The following is an 18,595-nucleotide window of genomic DNA, read 5'->3' on the forward strand; positions in this document are numbered from 1 at the left end:
AACAATAAATGTGACTTTAGTAGTTAATACGATGTAGGAAAAATCCTGAACAATTTTATATTTTAATATTTAATTTTTAACATTTATCAATATATATGATAAATATATATTTTAATTATTTTAATATGAAGACGACAAGGCATGTAATGAACTAGTTTAACGTTAAGCAAATAAGCACCTGAGGATGGCACTTTTGTGCCGAAACATGTAGTGCGAGTGAGAGGAGTGAAGTAGATAAGTGTATGCACTAGAAGACGGTGAAATAAATCATGGACTAAAAACAATAACATTAGAGACCTGTATACAGGAATAAATGACTGAAGAGGGGTTATCAACCTAGAAGTAACTTAGGGAAGGATGAGAATTGTGATCTACTTGCAGATTCTCACAACATTCCACTTAGGTGGAAGAACTACTTCTCCGTTATGGAATGTACATAGTGTCAATGATACAGAGCTGAGTCATTAGTGCCTGATCCTAGTCCTTTGAGGCTGAAACTGCTATTGTAAATTTGAAAAGGTATAAATCACCAGGTAGTGATCAGATTCTGACAGAACTGATTCAAACACAAGGTGAAATATTACATTCTTAGATCAATAAGTTAATTCTATTTGGAATAAGGAAGAATTGCCTGATCAGTGGAAGGAGTCTATTATTGTACCAATTCACAAGAAGGGTGATAAAACTGACTAGCACTTATCATGGGATATCATGGCTATCAGTTTCAAACAAAATTTTTTCCAGCATTCTTCTCTCAAGTTTAAGTCCATATACAGATGAAATTATTGGGATCATCAGTGTGGGTTTCGACATAACAGATCAACTACTGATCAGATCTTTAGCATTTGACAGATCCTGGGGAAAAAAATGTGAGTACAATGAGACAGTATATCAGCTATTCGTAGACTTAAAAAAAAAGCCTATGATTCAGTTATGAGGGAAGTATTGTACAATATTCTCATAGAGTTTGGGGTACCAATGAAACTAATCAGGCTGATTAAAATGTGTTTATATGAAACGTATCATAAAGTCCATATAGCTAAATAATTGTCTAATAGTTTTCCCATCAAGAATGGTCTAAATCAAGGAGATGCTCTATTGCCACTGCTTTTCAACTTTGCTTCAGAATATGCCATTACGAAGGTCCAGGAAAAGCACGTAGGGCTGCAATGAAAAGGGACACATCAGCTACTGGTCTATGCTGATGATGTGAATCTGCTGGGTGATAATGTAGATACCATAAAGAAAAACAGAGAAATTTTAATTGATGCTAGTACGGAAGTCGATCTAGAAGTAAACATAGAGAAAACTAAGTATATGTTGCTGTCTTGTAACCAGAAAGCAGGGCAAAATCATGACATAAAAATAGCTAATAGATCCTTTGAAAATGTGGCACAGTTCTGATATTTGGGAATGACTATAACAAATCAAAACCAGATTCTGGAGGAAATTAAGAGGAGACTGAATTCGGGCAATGCTTCACGGCGGTGCTCCTTGCAATGCGTCATTTGAAGTTAACTATCGTTAATTCAGGGTAGAAGGCGATACGTTCCTCCGAAACGTCGGTTGACACCACATATACACGGTGTCAAATCCCAGAACACTGCTTTCTTCTTTCAGTATTAAATGGTTCGAACGTAAGTTTCTAACCAAATTTCCTGGCTGACGCCCCTTGTAAAACTGCCTGCTCCCTTCCGTCCCCTTTAAAAATATCCTGGCGGCGCATAAGGAGTGCAAAATAGTAAACTAGAGACTGATATATTCATGCAATCCTCACCGATCCCCACAGATAAAGGGGCATGTGAAGACTGATTTTAAAACTTGTGAACAGTGTATGGGCATACAGCACTCATTTCTTCCCACAGTAGGACATCTGTGTACAGTGGATATCGATATACGATTTATATTAACTATATAGGCCTATAATGTGATACAGGAATATCATAGATACAATACCTGCCAGAATATTCCACTTCCCGTTATATCTGCCCTTTGTCGATCTCTTCCGACGAATCCTCTTCGATCGTCATCATATTTGGTCGTAATAGATTAGAATACCGGACGATGGACAAAGTCCAAAAACCCACTAATTCTGACTGTTATACACCATCGTCAGAACGCTTTATCTGTGCGATCTGTGCCATGTTTGCACTGTGGAAAATGCAAAACAAAAGAAACCAGCCATAAAAGGGGGCCTTCTTTCTGTTATTTCTTGCCTAGTAACGCTGCAAAGAACTTGTACGGTGGCCATGGTGGGCACAAAGCAAAAATTGGAAGTTTGTTGTTGAGTTCGTGCAGCTAGATTAGATTACTTCTGAAGGTGTCCTGCATCGCATTTGGGCTCGTACATAATTTCGTAAACAAATTACTTGTACTTATAGGTGATACATGTGATGTGATCCATCTTTGTGTGCTGCTGTGCACGAGTTAGTACTTTAATTAGTTAGTGCATTAAAGGTCAGACTGAACAACGTGGCCAAAGTGATTGTCTGGATCGGTCTTAATCTGATCTACATGTTGCACAGAAGAGGATAAAAGAGTAAAGTTTTAAATCCGTTTTAAATTGTGATGGTGTCAGTGTTAGCAAATGTAATGTGTAACTATACTCTTTCGGCTCTGAAAGCACTTCAATATACGATACTGTTTGTGTTATAACTGATCATTTACAGCCGAAGACTTAGGTAGGTTAGATCAGTTGTTTGTTTCATTTTTCAGCCTGTGCATAAAATAAAGTTTGTCAAAAATAGATCAAACCACTAAAGGGGTGAATGTAGCACTGCAGGTCACCAGGTAGACTTGTCTGACAGGTTTACGAAATTGCATTGCTTTCTGTTTACATCCCCATATGTTTCACATGTCTTGCATTGTTGTAAATTAAAGCCTTGTTTACATAGTTTTGGTGCAATGACAAGGTACTGGAATGGGTTTCTAGTGTCAAGTTGCTCGACACATGTATACCGTAACATAACCGCACTCCAGTAACGAAGCAGGTACCGGTTTTTGATTAGTCTCTGTACTAGACCTATGACAATGCATGAATTCCTTCCAATCTAGAGAATGTTTTGCATTTCAGTTATGCATTTAAAAGATTTTTCAAGAATACCAGCTTGCCCAAACATGCTGACAAAATGGGGTAAAGAAATTACAGTCCTGGTTGTGGAAGTGTGCAGAAACCATGAATGTTTGTGGAATATATGTACTGTACAGTGTAGAAAAAAACTAGTGAAAGAAGCTGCACTGTTCAGAATTGTGGCTTGAATAGGAACATCTTGACTTAGAACAGTTAAACAGAAAATTAAGAATCTGCAGTTAGTTTATTCTTAAGAACTGCTGAAGATACAAGAATGGTTGAACTAACCATTTTAGTGCATGCTGTCATAAAATCTCGAGAAATGATGAGGACAGCTCAGAGCATAACAAAGGTTATGTTGAACTTTTGACAGTTTTCAGTAAGGTTTGTTTTGGGCTGTGCCATAGCTCAAGCAGTTAGTCGCTGGCTTCCCACCACAGTGGCCCAGGTTCGAACACTGGTCTGGTCAAGTGGGTTTTGTGGTGGACAAAGTGGCGCCAGGACAGGTTTTCTTCAAGTACTTCGGTTTCCCCTGCCAATCTTCACTCCACCAATTGCTCCACAATCACCCTCACCTATCATCTAGGGCTGGTACAATAGGCCAGAAGTGGCCGCAGTACAAGGGACTTAGTCTCATCCTACTAGCATTAAAAAAGAAGTTTGTTTTTGTAGTGTTTTTTGTGACAGTTGCAGTAATTGATTTATTTATTCCATTGTAAAATTCCATCAATCCAATCTAGGCTACAAATACGCCTGACAGATGTAGAACCAATCACAGACAAGTAACTAAAATACACATGCTATGAAAATAAGCATAGGTCAGGTCAAACAATAAACCAAACTGTTTATCTTCCTACTTTAACATTAAACATAACATCTTAAATTTAATATTGTAAAAAATCGTCATACCAAAAGGTAGATGATAACATATTTATGCCAGAATAAAGCACCTATGATACATAAAACCTTAAAAATTCACATTAAAATTAGTAATTACTATAAAAATTCTTCATTGAATAAAAATTATTCAATATAAGGTAGTTTTTTAGAGTATTTTTAAATTGATTCTTATTATCAGACAATTTTTTATGCAAGGAGGTAAGTGATTAAATGCCTTTATACCTATATAATAAACACCATTTTTATAGACAGACAACCTTGGTTGTGAAGGGTAAAAATTATTTTTACCTCTGGTGTTGATATGATATAACTCTGAATTTGTTTTAAATGTGGAGATATTATCAATTACAAAAATTAGTAATGAAAATATATACTGAGTATAAAACGGTAATATATCTAGTTTCTCAAACAACTCCCTACAGGAATCCCTGTTACTGGAATTTGTAATAATTCTTATGACCTTTCTTGTAGTTTAAATATATTGATACTATAAGGGGAATTCCCCCAGAAGATTGTACCATATGACATAACTGCATGAAAATAAGAAAAGTAAATCATCCTTAGTGATTTATGTGACAAAAAGGGTCCTAAAGATCTAATAGCATAACATGCTTTGCTTAATTTAACCATAAGTCCATCAACATGATGCTTCCATGACAAGGAGCTGTTGACAGTAATACCTAAAAACCGAGTATTTATATTGTTAATAATATATTTATTATTATAACTGATATCTAATTGAATTGTTTGGCTCTTAGTGGTTCTAAATTGTATATACTGAGTTTTGTTATAATTTAATGACAACAAATTGATATTAAACCATTCATTCAACTGTCTGAAAGAGGAAATAATATCTTTTTTAAAATTTACTAAATTATGAATACTGATAATAATGCTGGTATCATCAGCAAACATGACTGGCTTAGAGTTATAATTAACTACTTCAGCTAGGTCATTTATGTATAAAAGAAAAAGCATTGGTCCAAGTATAGATCCCTGGGGCACTCCATGTTTAATCTTCCCCCATTCTGAAGAAGTATAAGAATGTGTTAATTTATCATCAGTGAGGACTCGCTGATACCTATCACTGTCATATGATTTGATTAGAGTATGCATTGCCTACAATTCCATAGAATTTCAATTTCTTCATTAATAAGTCGTGATTAACACAATTAAAGGCTTTCTCAAAGTCACAAAAAATACCTCCCACAAGTTCCTTATTATTTAAGGCCTGTAAAATATAATTTAGAAGTTTAAACTTTGCCTTTCCTGTTGAGGAATTGCTTCTAAACCCAAACTGTTCACCAGATAATATAGCATTATTTATTACATGTTTAGAAAGTCTTATGTATATCATCTTTTCAAAAGTTTTAGAAAAAGAAGTTAGTAATGATATAGGCCTTTAATTTTTTATATCTTTATTGTCACCTTTTTTAAATAGTGACTTAACCACAGAATATTTTAATCATGTAGGGAATGAACCAGATGAAATTGACCTATTACAAATATAATTCAAAGGAGCGATGATAAATATAGAACTTATTTTAAGTTAATGAGACTATACAGCACAGAATGGTGGGATGGTAGATGAATAATGATTGGAAGGGATTCGAGAGAAAGTAGTTGTGGCCTAATTGAGATACTATCCCGGCATTTACTTGTAAGGACTGAGAAAAACCATGTAAATTTCAGATTGGATAGCAGGTGTCGTGCGTGCGTTTCAAACCAAGTAACTCCTGAATACAAGTGTATGACATTATTACTAGACTAGCCTAATCAGTAAGGTTGTTTCCATTACAAACATTTTGAGCGTAGGGTATCATTCTGTTTTATCGAGGTTTTGGGTCTTTGTTTACAAAGTAATGCCTGGATTGATGTTTCATATCGTTTCCCTCATTTTGAGAATTGTTGCTTCCAGCACATATGCCAGGAAGTGCAGAAATTTCTGAACTTAATGTTCCTTGAATTGTATCATATCTATCAAGGTCCCATGAGCAACAGAAACTCATCACTCATGGAGCTGAGCCCTTCTTGAGAAGTTCACCTATTGTGCAGGTACTCAAGAACTTCCCAGCATTTAATAAACCCAGAGGTTCATTACAGTGTTCACAAGAGCCCTCCACTGGCCCCTGTCCTGAGTCAGTTTAATCCAATCAATACCATCCCAGCCTGTCTCTAAGACCCATTTTAATATTGTGCACCCACCAATGTCTTGGTCTTCCCAGTGGTCTCCTTCCTTTCAGCTTTCACACCAGTAACCTATATCCTATCCTCTCCCCCATTTGTGTTACCTGTCCTGCCCATCTCATCCCCCTTAACTTGACCATTCTAATTATACTTGGAGAAGAGTACAAGTTATAAAGCTCCTCATTTTGCAGTTTTCTCCAGCCTTCTGTCACTTCATCTCTCTTTGGTCCAAATATTCTCGTCAGCACCCTGATCTCAAATACTCAAAGTCTGTGTTTCTCCCTTAAAGTCAGATCAGGTTTCACACCCATACAGAATCACATTCAAAATTATAGTTTTTGTATTCTAATTTTTATGCTCTTAGGCAGCAGACGAGAAGACAGAAGCTTCTGGACTGAATGGTAGCAAGCATTACCAGATTTCAGTCTCCTCTTAATTTCATCCTGAATCAGGTTTTGATTTGTTATCATTGTTCCCAAATATCTGAACTGTGCCACATTTTGAAAACATCTGTTACCTATTTTTATGTTATGAATTTGCTCTGCATCCTGGTGACTAGGTATCAACATATACTTAGTTTTCTCTGTGTTTACTTCTAGACCAACCTCCTAAGTAGCGTCAGTCAAAGTTTGTGTTTTTGTATGCTATCTATATTATCTCTCAGTACTTTCACATCATCGTCATAGACCAACAGCTGATGTGTCCCATTTAATTTCAGTCCCCCCTGGTTTTCCTCGACCTTCCTAATGGCATATTCTAAAGCAAAGTTGAAAAGGAGTGACGATGAAGCATCTCCTTGTTTTAGATAATTCTGGAAATGGAGATTATCAGACAAATGTTTACCTATACCAACTTAAACACATTTTAATCAGTCTAACTACTGTCATAGGTACCCCAAACTCTGTCAAAATATTGTACAATACTTCCCTCATTACTGAATCATAGGCTTTCTTGAAGTCTATGACTAGCTGATATAATACTTACTCATTGTACTCCCATTTTTTCTCCAGTATCCAAGAGAACCTCTTGGTAGAAGGATACTGAGTATAAAGGTAAAGTTGTCTCTGCTTAACTAATTAAGCATTATGCTATGAAGGCATATGGGAAGTGGATGTATAGATCCACATTTTGTTGACCTCGGCACTAGTTGGAGGTGATTGGTCAGGTTCACTACCCAGCCGCTTTACCCCCAGGTAAAGGGGTCTCGGTAACCATTGGATAGGAAGTTTTGTGGACCCCAGAGCTGGTCTGGGTAACGTGGACAAGAGAAAATTTTTGATCCCACTGGGACTCAATAGAATGCTCAGTCGCCCAGCCCGTAACCAGTTGCTATACCAACCGCACTACCCTGGTTCCTGAATGCTGAGTGGAATAGAATAAGATAGAACTGAATTTATTTACATTCCATAGACCGACCCTTCATGGGTTTAAGTTAACGATGTAGAACATGGCATAATACAAATACAGTACATGTTTCCAGTGCACATACAAATACAGAATACAGCTGACTTTTGTAACTTTCCGCAGTTGGATATGACGTAATTAGTTCCAGTTTTATTTGAGCAGGTGTAGCATCTTGTGTAAAACTGAGTGATAAAGCCCAGGAAGGTATCAAAATTGTTTGGTCACATTCTCAAGCACATTATTTAATCCTATTGAGCTTTTAAATGAAGCGCTTTCAGAAATAATGCAGAAACTTTGTGTGTACAACCACCTCACGTCCATTTCCTATGCATATTTTTTTTTTTGTCAAGGTGCCTCTTGAAGAATCTCTGATAGCTCTGCATCTGACAATGTAGATGTGTTTTAAACTCTCTTCTTGCAGTGCAATTTTAACTGCTCTAAAGCACAGGCATCATGTAAGCAATTAACAAACACAGTAAAAAGCAAGGGTCCCAGAACAGATCTTGAGGAACGTTGGAGAGTACTTCAGAAGGCAAAAGAAGAGTTCCAGCTGCCAATCCAGTTTACATGATCACCAGAAAGTCCAAAAACACTAAGCTTATGAAGAAGTAGCATATGAGAGATCTGGTCAGGCAATTCTTCCTTATTCCAAATCGAATTAATGAATTTATGGAACTCAGGCTGTAATGTTTAACCACTTGCTTGAATCGATTCTACTGGAATGTGATCACCACCTGGCGATTTATACTTTTTCAACTTTGCAATAGCAGTTTAAACCTCAAAATGACAAGGACCAGGTACTAATGGTTCAGCTGTATGTATTCCTATCTGCCTAACATCACTGACCCTATGTTCATACAGTAACTGAGAGAAGTAGTTCTTCTACCTGTTCAAATGTTGTGAGAATCTGCAAGCAGATCACCATTCTCATCCTTTACTAAGTTGTTTCTAGGTTGAGAAGTCTTCTTAAATTCATACAGTCTTCTATACTGGTTTGTATTAATTTTCTTGTTCTCACTGTTAATTGCAAGCTTATTAATTTTGTCTTTCAGGTATTCCATCTTTTTATTAATGAAATGCCTGTTGGCTTCCTGTCTTGTATTGATCAAATTATCCCCATTTATTTTGCTTGGACCCAGCAATCAATGCAGTTTGGCTTGTTTCCTTTGTTCCAGTAGTTTTGAGCATACTTATGTTTCTTCAGGGATTATAAGTTACATTACCTAAACTTGGCATTAACGGTACAAGATTAGTAGTCTGGAACAATACATTATAAACATAGAGATAAAGATATCCATGTGCTTAATTGAAGATGCCATGAAGACATGGATAGTGGAGGTTTATTTCCACATGTTCATAAACGCCCAGTAGATGTTGGTGGGAATTCAGTTTGACACTTAAGTGGTTTGTTTTGGGGGAAACAGCCTTGTGGTACCGATTGGATAGGTGGAGGGATGTCCCCAGAGCATGTCTTAGGCATAGAGAAAAATATCATCTCCTGGCAGAAATCGAACCCTGATGTTCCAGCTGTTCTGATATTTGTACAGACCTCACTTTCAGTTAATTAACCTTTAAGAGCCTAATGTCACCATACAGCATCATTTAAAGTACAGCCGAGTGGCCATGCATCACCGTATGGGTACCCACAATCCATGCTTGTGCATAGTGTTTTAAAATCTTATTTTAAGATAGAAATTCTTGTTCTACTTACACTATTTTTGGACACCAGCTTTATAAGTAGACTGTCTTCCCTCCTGCGTCATCTAACTGAATGTTGCCTTCATGTGGAACTGTTGGAAACATCCGGAAATGCAGAGTCCAACGTCGCACTTCACACACTTTGTCCGGATGTTACTTCGTTTGCCACGCGAAAAGCACAAATGACATCTCAATCTCGTATTAGAGGAAGTCAGCCAGTGATATCGACTTGCCTCCTCTAATTGAGATGTCGCCGATGACACAGCAGGAGGTCGACCCCTGGACCGTTGAGGGTGAGGTGGACCCCTTGCAGCATGTTCCACCATGTTCCGCACAAGGGCAAGATGAAATTCTCTGTGTGATAATTTCGCGTCACAGGATGACAACAGGATGAAACTGTTCAGAATTGTCAGATTCAGGAGATGGGAAAATAATTTATTTGTCCATTTCCAGGCTTGACGACTGATGCTATAACTGTTTGCCATTCTGTCCGCTTTGTCGACATAACCCATGTGCTTCTTGTAGTCAGCAACAATTGCTGGCTTGGTGGAATTTCTGTGCTCATCACAGAAACTGCCTTCTGCTGGAGGACAGTGCATGTTCTCCAACATATGAATGTCACGTTTGTCCTTCCAAACTAGTGCCATCAAGTTCTGTCTCACCCTAATACGAATGTCACCTTTCTTCAGTCGAAATTGTCTTCATCGAAATTCGTCAGGCAAGCCCTTCCGATTAGGTCAGACTGTCCCACAGCATGTTATATCCTTTGTCATCAGTTCGTCAAACAAGTCTGGTGACGAAAAGAAATTGTCCATGTACAGTTTGTGACCTGCTCCCTCAATACGTCTGCATAGGTCCCTAACTGTAGCATGTGTCGCTGTCACGTCTTGGCTGGCACGTGTCCTGTCTTTTCCTAGGCAAACTTGCATGTCATAAGTATACCCAGCGGTGTCACAAATTTTGAAGATTTTGATTCTGATACAATTTGTTTCTTAGGAATGTACTGCCTAAAAACCACCCAACCTTTGAATTTAACAATTATCTCGTCTATGGCCAAATGTTCGGAAGGGTTATAATATTTTTTACATGCGTCATTGAGAGTGTTGAAGATGGTCCGAATTTTCCATAGTCGGTCATTACTGTCGGAATTCCTGTCAGTTTCTGTATTGTTGTCTGCAAAGTGAAGAAAACGAAGAATGTGTAGAAAACGGTCGCTTTTCATTGTGTTAGAGTAGAAAGGCATGGCAAATTGTTCTACAGTCTACCAGTAGTCCTTCAGTCTGACTCTAATGTCATGTACCATTTGAATGATTATTCCTAGAAACAGAAACATCTCGGAATCGGTCACGTCAGGCCGCGGAGAAGGTCCATCTTGAAATCTGTCTACGTGCTGGTGGTAGTACCTATTCGTCTCTTCCACCAGCAGATGGATAATCCCTGCGAAGTAGAGCATGAAAACGCAGAAAGGGGTGGAATCCTTACTTACGTGTGGAGCTTCATTGGTATTTAACCCCACAGCTCCACCGGAATAATTATTCACACCCCTCCTGCCATGCTGGTGTGGTGGTCCCCAGGTTGCCAGCGAAGATGATGGGTCTTCGTCGACTTCAATTTCTGATTCACTTTCTTCCTCGCCACTCTCAGAGTCATGGGTACAACAGTCTGAATCAGTGTCATTTATAAGCTGATTCTCAATTTGAACGTCTTCCAAATACGAGGCCATGGTGGACAAATGAACACAGTGCTAGCCTTGAACGTTCTGACACTGCTGGGCTATATTTCAGAACAGAGTACTCTTGTGTGGCTATACAAGATAATACACAGTCAATGTTTCTGTGAACGATTAGACATCGCCCACACTCGTGCATACCGAAAGGAACCTACATACTGGAGAATGAGGAACGCAAGCATAAACATCTGCCCCTGTTGCCACATAAGCCATAGTTAGAAAATGATGTCAGCAACAGGCATTTAGACTGGAGAAACGTTTTGTGCAGGAACTGTATGCATTTTTGTGCACAGACATTTGAAATTGAGGGGAAAAAATTTTTTTGGCATCAGTGTAAAAATTTTTAGGGATTTTAAAATCGGTAAATTACAATAACTGATTCTATATCCTTTCTAGATAAAAGCAGCGTTTATTTCGTTCCTTTATCACAAAAATTGTAGAAATCACGGCATTTTCAGTAATATGCTTACAATTTTTATTATTCTACAATGGCGGGCATTTAAATTTATTGAGGCCTGCGGCCACTACCGGAATTTAAATGGCCATCTCTTAAAGGTTAAGAAACATATTTAAAAAATCTGTGTTTTATTTTCTAACCCATATGAGGTGGATTACACTATTACAAAATAATTACTGTCTTCAGGAATGTGATGCCATGTGATCTTATATTTTTACCACTTTTGCAGAGAATTGTGTTTCCTCCATCTTCAGGGTACTGTCTGTTCTGAAGATGGAGATAGCCAGCTGCTCTAATTTGTTGGTATCTACCAGACTACAGTGTGTCTCATCCTAGAATATGGTATTCACATAGTCAGTGCTATGACATTTTGAGATCATACATGCCCTGTTATTGTTTATTTGCTTATAGGTATGCAGTAATCCAGAGACTATGGTCTGCAGATAGTCCCAATGAAGGCTGATAGCTGTAATGGTACACAAACGGAAACAAGCATGTATGCTGAGCCCACAATGAGACGTGTTGCAGTGCTGCACAAAATACTGCGGAATTCATTTATAACGCAACAGCATGCTGCTGTCAGTAGGCAGCATATTAAATATTACTCAAGTATGTTCATTTCTTGGGTGAGCGGACCATACATGCTCATTGAGTCTTTTGTTGGTCATGTCTTGGTTGTTACATTTAAATCTTTAGTAGTCCTGTATATTGCTTTCTTTATAACATTATTATCTAGTGAAATATATTTACAACAGGAAGACTACTGTCATGTGGAATGTGACAACATGTAGATGTTTACCACTGTGTTGGAGGAACATGCTGACTTGAGCTTCAGGGTAGAAAACCAGAGATGGAGGCAGCATGTTCCTCTGAAATGTCAGTACACATGCACCAGACAGTACAGTGTCACATCTGAGAAGACAGAAATTATCATAGTTACTGACATAAGAAATCCAAATGTGAACATAACGTATGTTGTAGGGTCTCAAAATATATTTTCTAAAGTGAAAATTCTCAAATATCAAATCTGCCCATATATTTGCCATCCATACATATATTCTGGCTTCCAGATGGAAACAGTATATAACCTTAAGGAAATGTTTATTTCATTTGTACTATGAGTCACTTCTGAAAATTTAGCATAAAGAATGCTGTAGATGTTCACCAGTTGCTAATGTGCACACGATATAATCACTACAACCAGAGACAGATTTCGTTATTATACTGTAACTGCTGTACTGAGATAGAAATTTGAAATATCAGGCCATTGTCCTGTAAGTTGGCAGACATGTTACCAATGCTATAAAGATTAACCTGTAGGTTGCAGTATAAAGCAGACAAACAGAACACTATCAGTGCCGGTTTGAAGATGGCTGCTCCACTATGTACATGCACAAAAGAAGAAAAACATTCTGTAATTCGTTTTTTGATCAGTGAATGTGTGAAACCGATTGAAGTTCATCAATGGATGAAGGTTCAAAGCAGCAAGTGTATAAGTGGAATAGGAAATTCAGAAATTGTGTGATGTATGTGGCAGACGCTCCTCCCCGGGTCAGGTGCACAGAGTTATGACTCCTGAGTCTATTGCAGCAGTTGAAGCCCTAGTGATGGAGAATCGCCGATTGTCAGTGGATGAAATAGTTGAAATTCTTAACATGAGCCACAGATCTGCACACCCTGTTATTCATGATGTGCTCAAGTTTCACAAAGTTTCTACAAGGTGGGTGCCACAGCAGCTGACTCCAGAATTGAAATGACAACGTGTTCATAACTCTGAAGAACTTCTGCGACACCTTGAAGCAGAAGGTGATTCCTTCCTTTCAAGAATCGTTACTGGCGAAGAAACTTGGTTGCACTACCGCCAACGAGAAACAAAGAGAATGAGCAAGGAATGGCATCATTCCTTATCATCAAAACCCAAGAAGTTCCAGACGCAGCCATGTGCAAGGAAGATTATGCTGACTCTTTTGGGATGAACTAGGCTTACTTTTGGAGCACTACATGCCTCAGGGGAACACTATCACCAGTGCCTCATATTCAGATCGCTTGAAGAATCATCTTCGACCTGCAACCAGATCAAAGCAATGTGGACTAGAGGTGTCCTTTTGCATCATGACAATGCTCGCCCCCATACTGTTGGTGCAGCAATCCAAGACTTGCACTTTGAGTGTCTTCCACATCCGCCATACTCACCAGACCTAGCCCCAAGTGATTACCACATGTCTGGGCCACTCAGAGAGGCAACGGGAGGAAAGACGTTCCGTTCTGATGAAGAGGTACAGCAGGCGGTGCTTGAGTGGTTGGACAGAAAACCACAAATTTTTTTTTTCTAGAGGAATCCATACACTTTGTAAATGCTGGAGGGCCTGTATTGAATGAAATGGAGACTATATAGAAGAATGATATAGTTGTGTACTGCTTTCGTTCAGTAAATTGAATTTAAAAAAATGGACAGTTTTCATTTGACTTACCATCGTACATGAAGGAATAAACAGTTGTATGATTTTGAATAATTTCTGGAGGTTCCGATGGAACTCAGTTTTTTTAACTATATTTTTGTGTGTTGTCGGAAAGGTTTCTGACAAAACCTTGTATAGTATCGAAGAGCACATAAGGCGAAAGTAACAGTGTACATAGAGGCACTTCAGAGGTATGGAGGTCACCTTGGGTTTTGTAAATGGCACTATACATTTTCATAGCCAGCTAGGACCATAGAGAAAACAGATGAATTCAGTGACATATCATAGTGTATGAGGTAATCTTGTTCACTCTCTTTCAAACTATGGTAAATTCATGTCAGAAGAGGAATATATGTAATTAGTATCAATCCGTTCATTATATATGGTGTTCAGTATTGAAAATGAAGCTAATATGATCCTTATTTATGGGGAAGCTAAATGAAATTCAGCAAGAGCTGCATAGCTGCATGCTGAATTATGTCCTGCTCATTGTCATCCTTCATGTTAAACGTTTGAAAACTGAGAACAATGGAAAATTTAGCTATTTGTAAAAGTGAGTGATGTAAGAGAGAAAATGCAATAGCTGTTGTGGCTTCGAGAGCCAATAATTCCCGTATTAGCTCTGTGGATATTAAATGTGTATCTGGAATAAGTAGAAGTGTGTTCTGGATTTTGTATAACCATAGATTCAGTCCATAATCACATCAGTCTTTATCAAGAATTACAATGCACAGATTCTCTTAATTGACTCAAATATTACCAGTGGGTGCAAAAAGCTGTACATGCTAACAGTTCTTTCTTTGCTACAGTGCTGTTTTCTGATGAAGCGACATTTACTGATCAGAGTGTTAATTTATACAATATGCACCATTGGGCAAGGGAGAGTTTGTTCTGAATACAAGTAGAGCATTAGTGTCAGTGGTCAGCAAATATGTAGTATGGTAATTTAGAAGTTTGACGTAACAGATCAACAACAGATAAGATCTTTTGCATTCGTCAGATATTTGAGAAAATATTGGAGTACAATGAGACAGGACATCAGCTGTTCATAGACTTCAAGAAAGCAGGGCAATATCATGACATGTAGATAGGTAACAGATGTTCTGAAAATATGGTACAGTTCAGATATTTGGGAACAGCGATAACAGATCAAAACCTGATTCAGGAGGAAATTAAGAGGAAACTGAACTCGGGTAATGCATGCTACCATTAAGTCCAGAACCTTTTGTCTTCTCGTCAAGGAGGATGAGGTGGGCAGGGCATGTAGTTTGAATGGGGGAGAAGAGGAATGCATATAGGATATTGGTGGGAACGCCAGAAGGAAACAGACCACTGGGAAGACCAAGGCGTAGGTGGGTGGACAGTACTAAAATGGATTTTAGAGAGATAGTATTGATAGATGGTGTTGATTGGATTGATCTGGCTCAGGATAGGGACCAGTGGAGGTCTCTTGTGAACATGGTAATGAACCTTCGGGTTCCATAAAATGCTGGGAAATTCTTGAGTAGCTGCAGAATTGGCAGCTCCTCTAGAAGGGCTCAGTTCCATGAGTAAATTAATAAGGTATTTTAGGGGAAAAAATAATGATCCCCACTTTGTTGGTGACAGATTGAATGGCTTAAAGTATTCTAACATTTTGATGGACAAATTAACATCATTACTTGAAGAAGTGCAATTCATTAATCAACTATCAAACTTCATAATAATGTCACATCCTGGTAACCCGACAAGAAATTTCTGGGTTCTGGATTAGACGAATCTGTTTACTGGATAAGTTGTTTTGAATTACAATTACAATCACTCTGAAACACCGTCTTCCAGACAATGCAACCTGACTAATTTATTGTCTCTCGGGTTCTGTCTTCAACGGCCATTTCCTCTTCCACCACTGTTCTATGTGTCGTGTCTTTGCTATTAGTCCTTAGCACTGCTGGTTTCCTCTTTTCCCAGCTCTGCTCTTCGACCTCTGTTCTGGTCTACGCTCTGTTCTAACCTCTTCAAAATTCTCCTCTGTTCTGTTTTGTCTGTTATATTCTACAGTCAGACAGATTAGAAGACGCCTTCTTTAGGGATTCTGTTTCACTTGGTCTGTGCACCAGTAGCTAATCTATTCATTGCCATGGGAACTAAAATAGTTCTAGCTTTCACTTCCATGGTAATGGTCTGTTATATATGCGCTGTCTCGGAAACATGCTATAACAGTTGCCTAGCAAAATTGATAACTCTCTGTCTGGCTCCACTATTCCGGCTTTTAGGCAGTGTTTACTGAATGTTGCTCATCAATGGTCTCTTCCAGCGTGTTGTCCCGGCCACATGTTTTAACAAGCCGTTGTCTGGCAATACATGTCTGCTCTGACTCAAGATATTTTGGCTTTTAGGTGGCATGCCACAATAAATTGCAATTTGGTATTTTTCTCTTGTGATCTTGAGTGATCTTGTTCAATATAGTATGTAATTAAATTCACTTCTGTTCTCTTTACAATGATAGCTGCAGAAAAATATAGAGTGCATTTTACAAAATTCTTTATGAAATTAAATTCACCTCTGTTCTCTTTACAATGATAGCTGCAGAAAAATATAGAGTGCATTTTACAAAATCCTTGGTGACCTATGTGTCAGTGAAACACCACTACATATAATAATAAGTAAGATTTTGTCCCACTCTATATGTCTGTTTTTCATTCATTTATGTAAAACAGCATGTGGCCCTATCAGCATACTTTGTAAGTCTCTGTAGTTTTAACGCTGGATTCTCTGCACAAATTTGTGAGATGGGAACAACATCCATACAGCCAGTGTATATATACAGTGTACTTATGATACAGTATATTTTAGGGTTGTGAAGTTTTGAATATGATATGTCTTTGAAAAACATGTAAATTAATTAGGGCAGAGAAATAGAAAAGAAAGAGATAATTACATTGATAGTTGAAATTTATGTGGGCGACATTCTACAAACATATCTATAAACATTTCATTATACATATTTTGTGCCTTTGTTCATTGTTATGCTGAAAAATATAAGATTATAAATTACTGGAAAAATGGCATTGATTTAATTCTTTTGAACAAGTCATATAATTTATCTTTTAAGTGTTTGCTGTAAAAACACTGTTTTAGAATAAAACTCTTAATTTTATGGTATAAATAAATTAAAGGCACCTGGGGATTGGAGGCGGCATCAGCTGGACTACATCCTTGTGAAACATCGATTCAGAAACAGTGTGAAGGATGTGAAGATGCTGTCTGGGGCAGATATTGACTCTGACGACAACTTACTGGTTGCCAAGTTTCAAACCAGGTTGAAGAATATTATAAGATTCCAAAAGCGCAGAGCTAGATGGGATTTGGAGAAGTTATATGCTCACAGACAAAGTGTGCAGGAGACCCTAGAAGAGAAACTCACTGCAAGTGAAAGTGAAAGTGGAAATGCTGAAGTGCAGTGGAACAATATAAAAGAATGCATGTTAGATACTATTAGCGAATTGGTTGGTAAAGTTGAGAAGATAGCAATAAAACCATGGGTTACACAGGAGATGATGAATAAAATGGAGGAGCGAAGGAAATGGAAGAATGTAAACAATGAAGAAGGCAGGAGGAAATACAGGAGACTGAGGAATGAATTGAAAAGAGCCACGGACAGGGCCAAAAAGGAATATCTTGAGAAGATATGTAATGAGATTATAGAATTTCAAAGGACAAGACTTTATGATTTGATGTACATGAAGACAAAAGAACTAGGATGGAAATAAAACCATGGGATTCAAAATATTGGCATCGAGACTCCCAGGGCAATAGAATAGTAGATCAGAGGCAAGTGCTGAAAATTTGGGAAAATTATATTACAGAACTATGTGATCGACCTAATCGGCCAGAAACCTTGGAAGTGGAACCGGAAGAGGAAGTAGATAAAGACAAGAAAGGACCATGTATTTTACAAAGCGAGGTGGAAAAAGCTATCAAGGACATTAGGAATGGAAAGGCTACAGGAGATGATTATGTACCTGGAGATGTGCTTAAGTTACTGGGAGAAGGTTGTTTGAAAACACTGACAAAACTAATAAACACCATATATGAAACTGGGGAGTGGCCCAAGGACTTTACAGAAGTGACAATGACTGCCTTAAAGAAAAAGACAAAAGCTACAAAATGCAGCGACCATCACACAGTAAATCTTATTGCACATACAGCAAAGGTAATAGATACTTAAAAGAAGAATTGAAAGGAAATAGAGGATATACTTGGAGAGGATCAGTTTGGATTTAGAAAAGGAAAAGGAACCAGGGATGCAATTGGGATGATGAGAATTATAGCAGAACGAACTTTGGAGATAGATGAACTGTGTGATGCTTTATAGACTGGCAGTAGGCATTTGACTATGTAAATTGGACCAAATTAATGCAGATCCTAAAGGAAACAGGTATTGATTGGTGTGAAAGAAGATAGATTAGTAAATTGCACATGGATCAGAAAGTTGCGACTGGACAGAGGGGAGACAAGAAGTGTGAAGATTGGAAGAGGAGTTCGACAAGGATGCTGTTTATCACCCATTTTGTTCATCTTGTACAGCGAATGCCTTACCAAAGAAGCTCTGGACGGGCTTGGAGACTTCAAATTAGGAGGACAAATTATTCAAACTGTGAAATATGCAGATGACCTTGTGTTAATGGCTAAGGAAGAAACTGTGCTAC

The 18,595-nt window shown here is 38.0% G+C and overlaps 1 protein-coding gene across 1 annotated transcript in view; it reads left to right on the forward strand.

The window, feature by feature from the left end:
• Positions 1–2,889: 2,889 nt before the first annotated feature.
• The window catches only part of LOC111869550 (von Willebrand factor A domain-containing protein 8), a gene marked incomplete at its 3' end in the record, with an annotated part of 294,700 nt that continues 278,994 nt past the window's right edge, over positions 2,890–18,595 (forward strand). Inside the window, 2 exon segments of the mRNA XM_033753471.1 lie at positions 2,890–2,990; positions 11,857–12,054. Coding sequence (XP_033609362.1) covers positions 11,898–12,054 — 157 coding nt within the window.

The sequence above is a fragment of the Cryptotermes secundus genome, unplaced genomic scaffold (assembly GCF_002891405.2).
Source record: "Cryptotermes secundus unplaced genomic scaffold, Csec_1.0 scaffold220, whole genome shotgun sequence".
NCBI lineage: Eukaryota > Metazoa > Arthropoda > Insecta > Blattodea > Kalotermitidae > Cryptotermes > Cryptotermes secundus.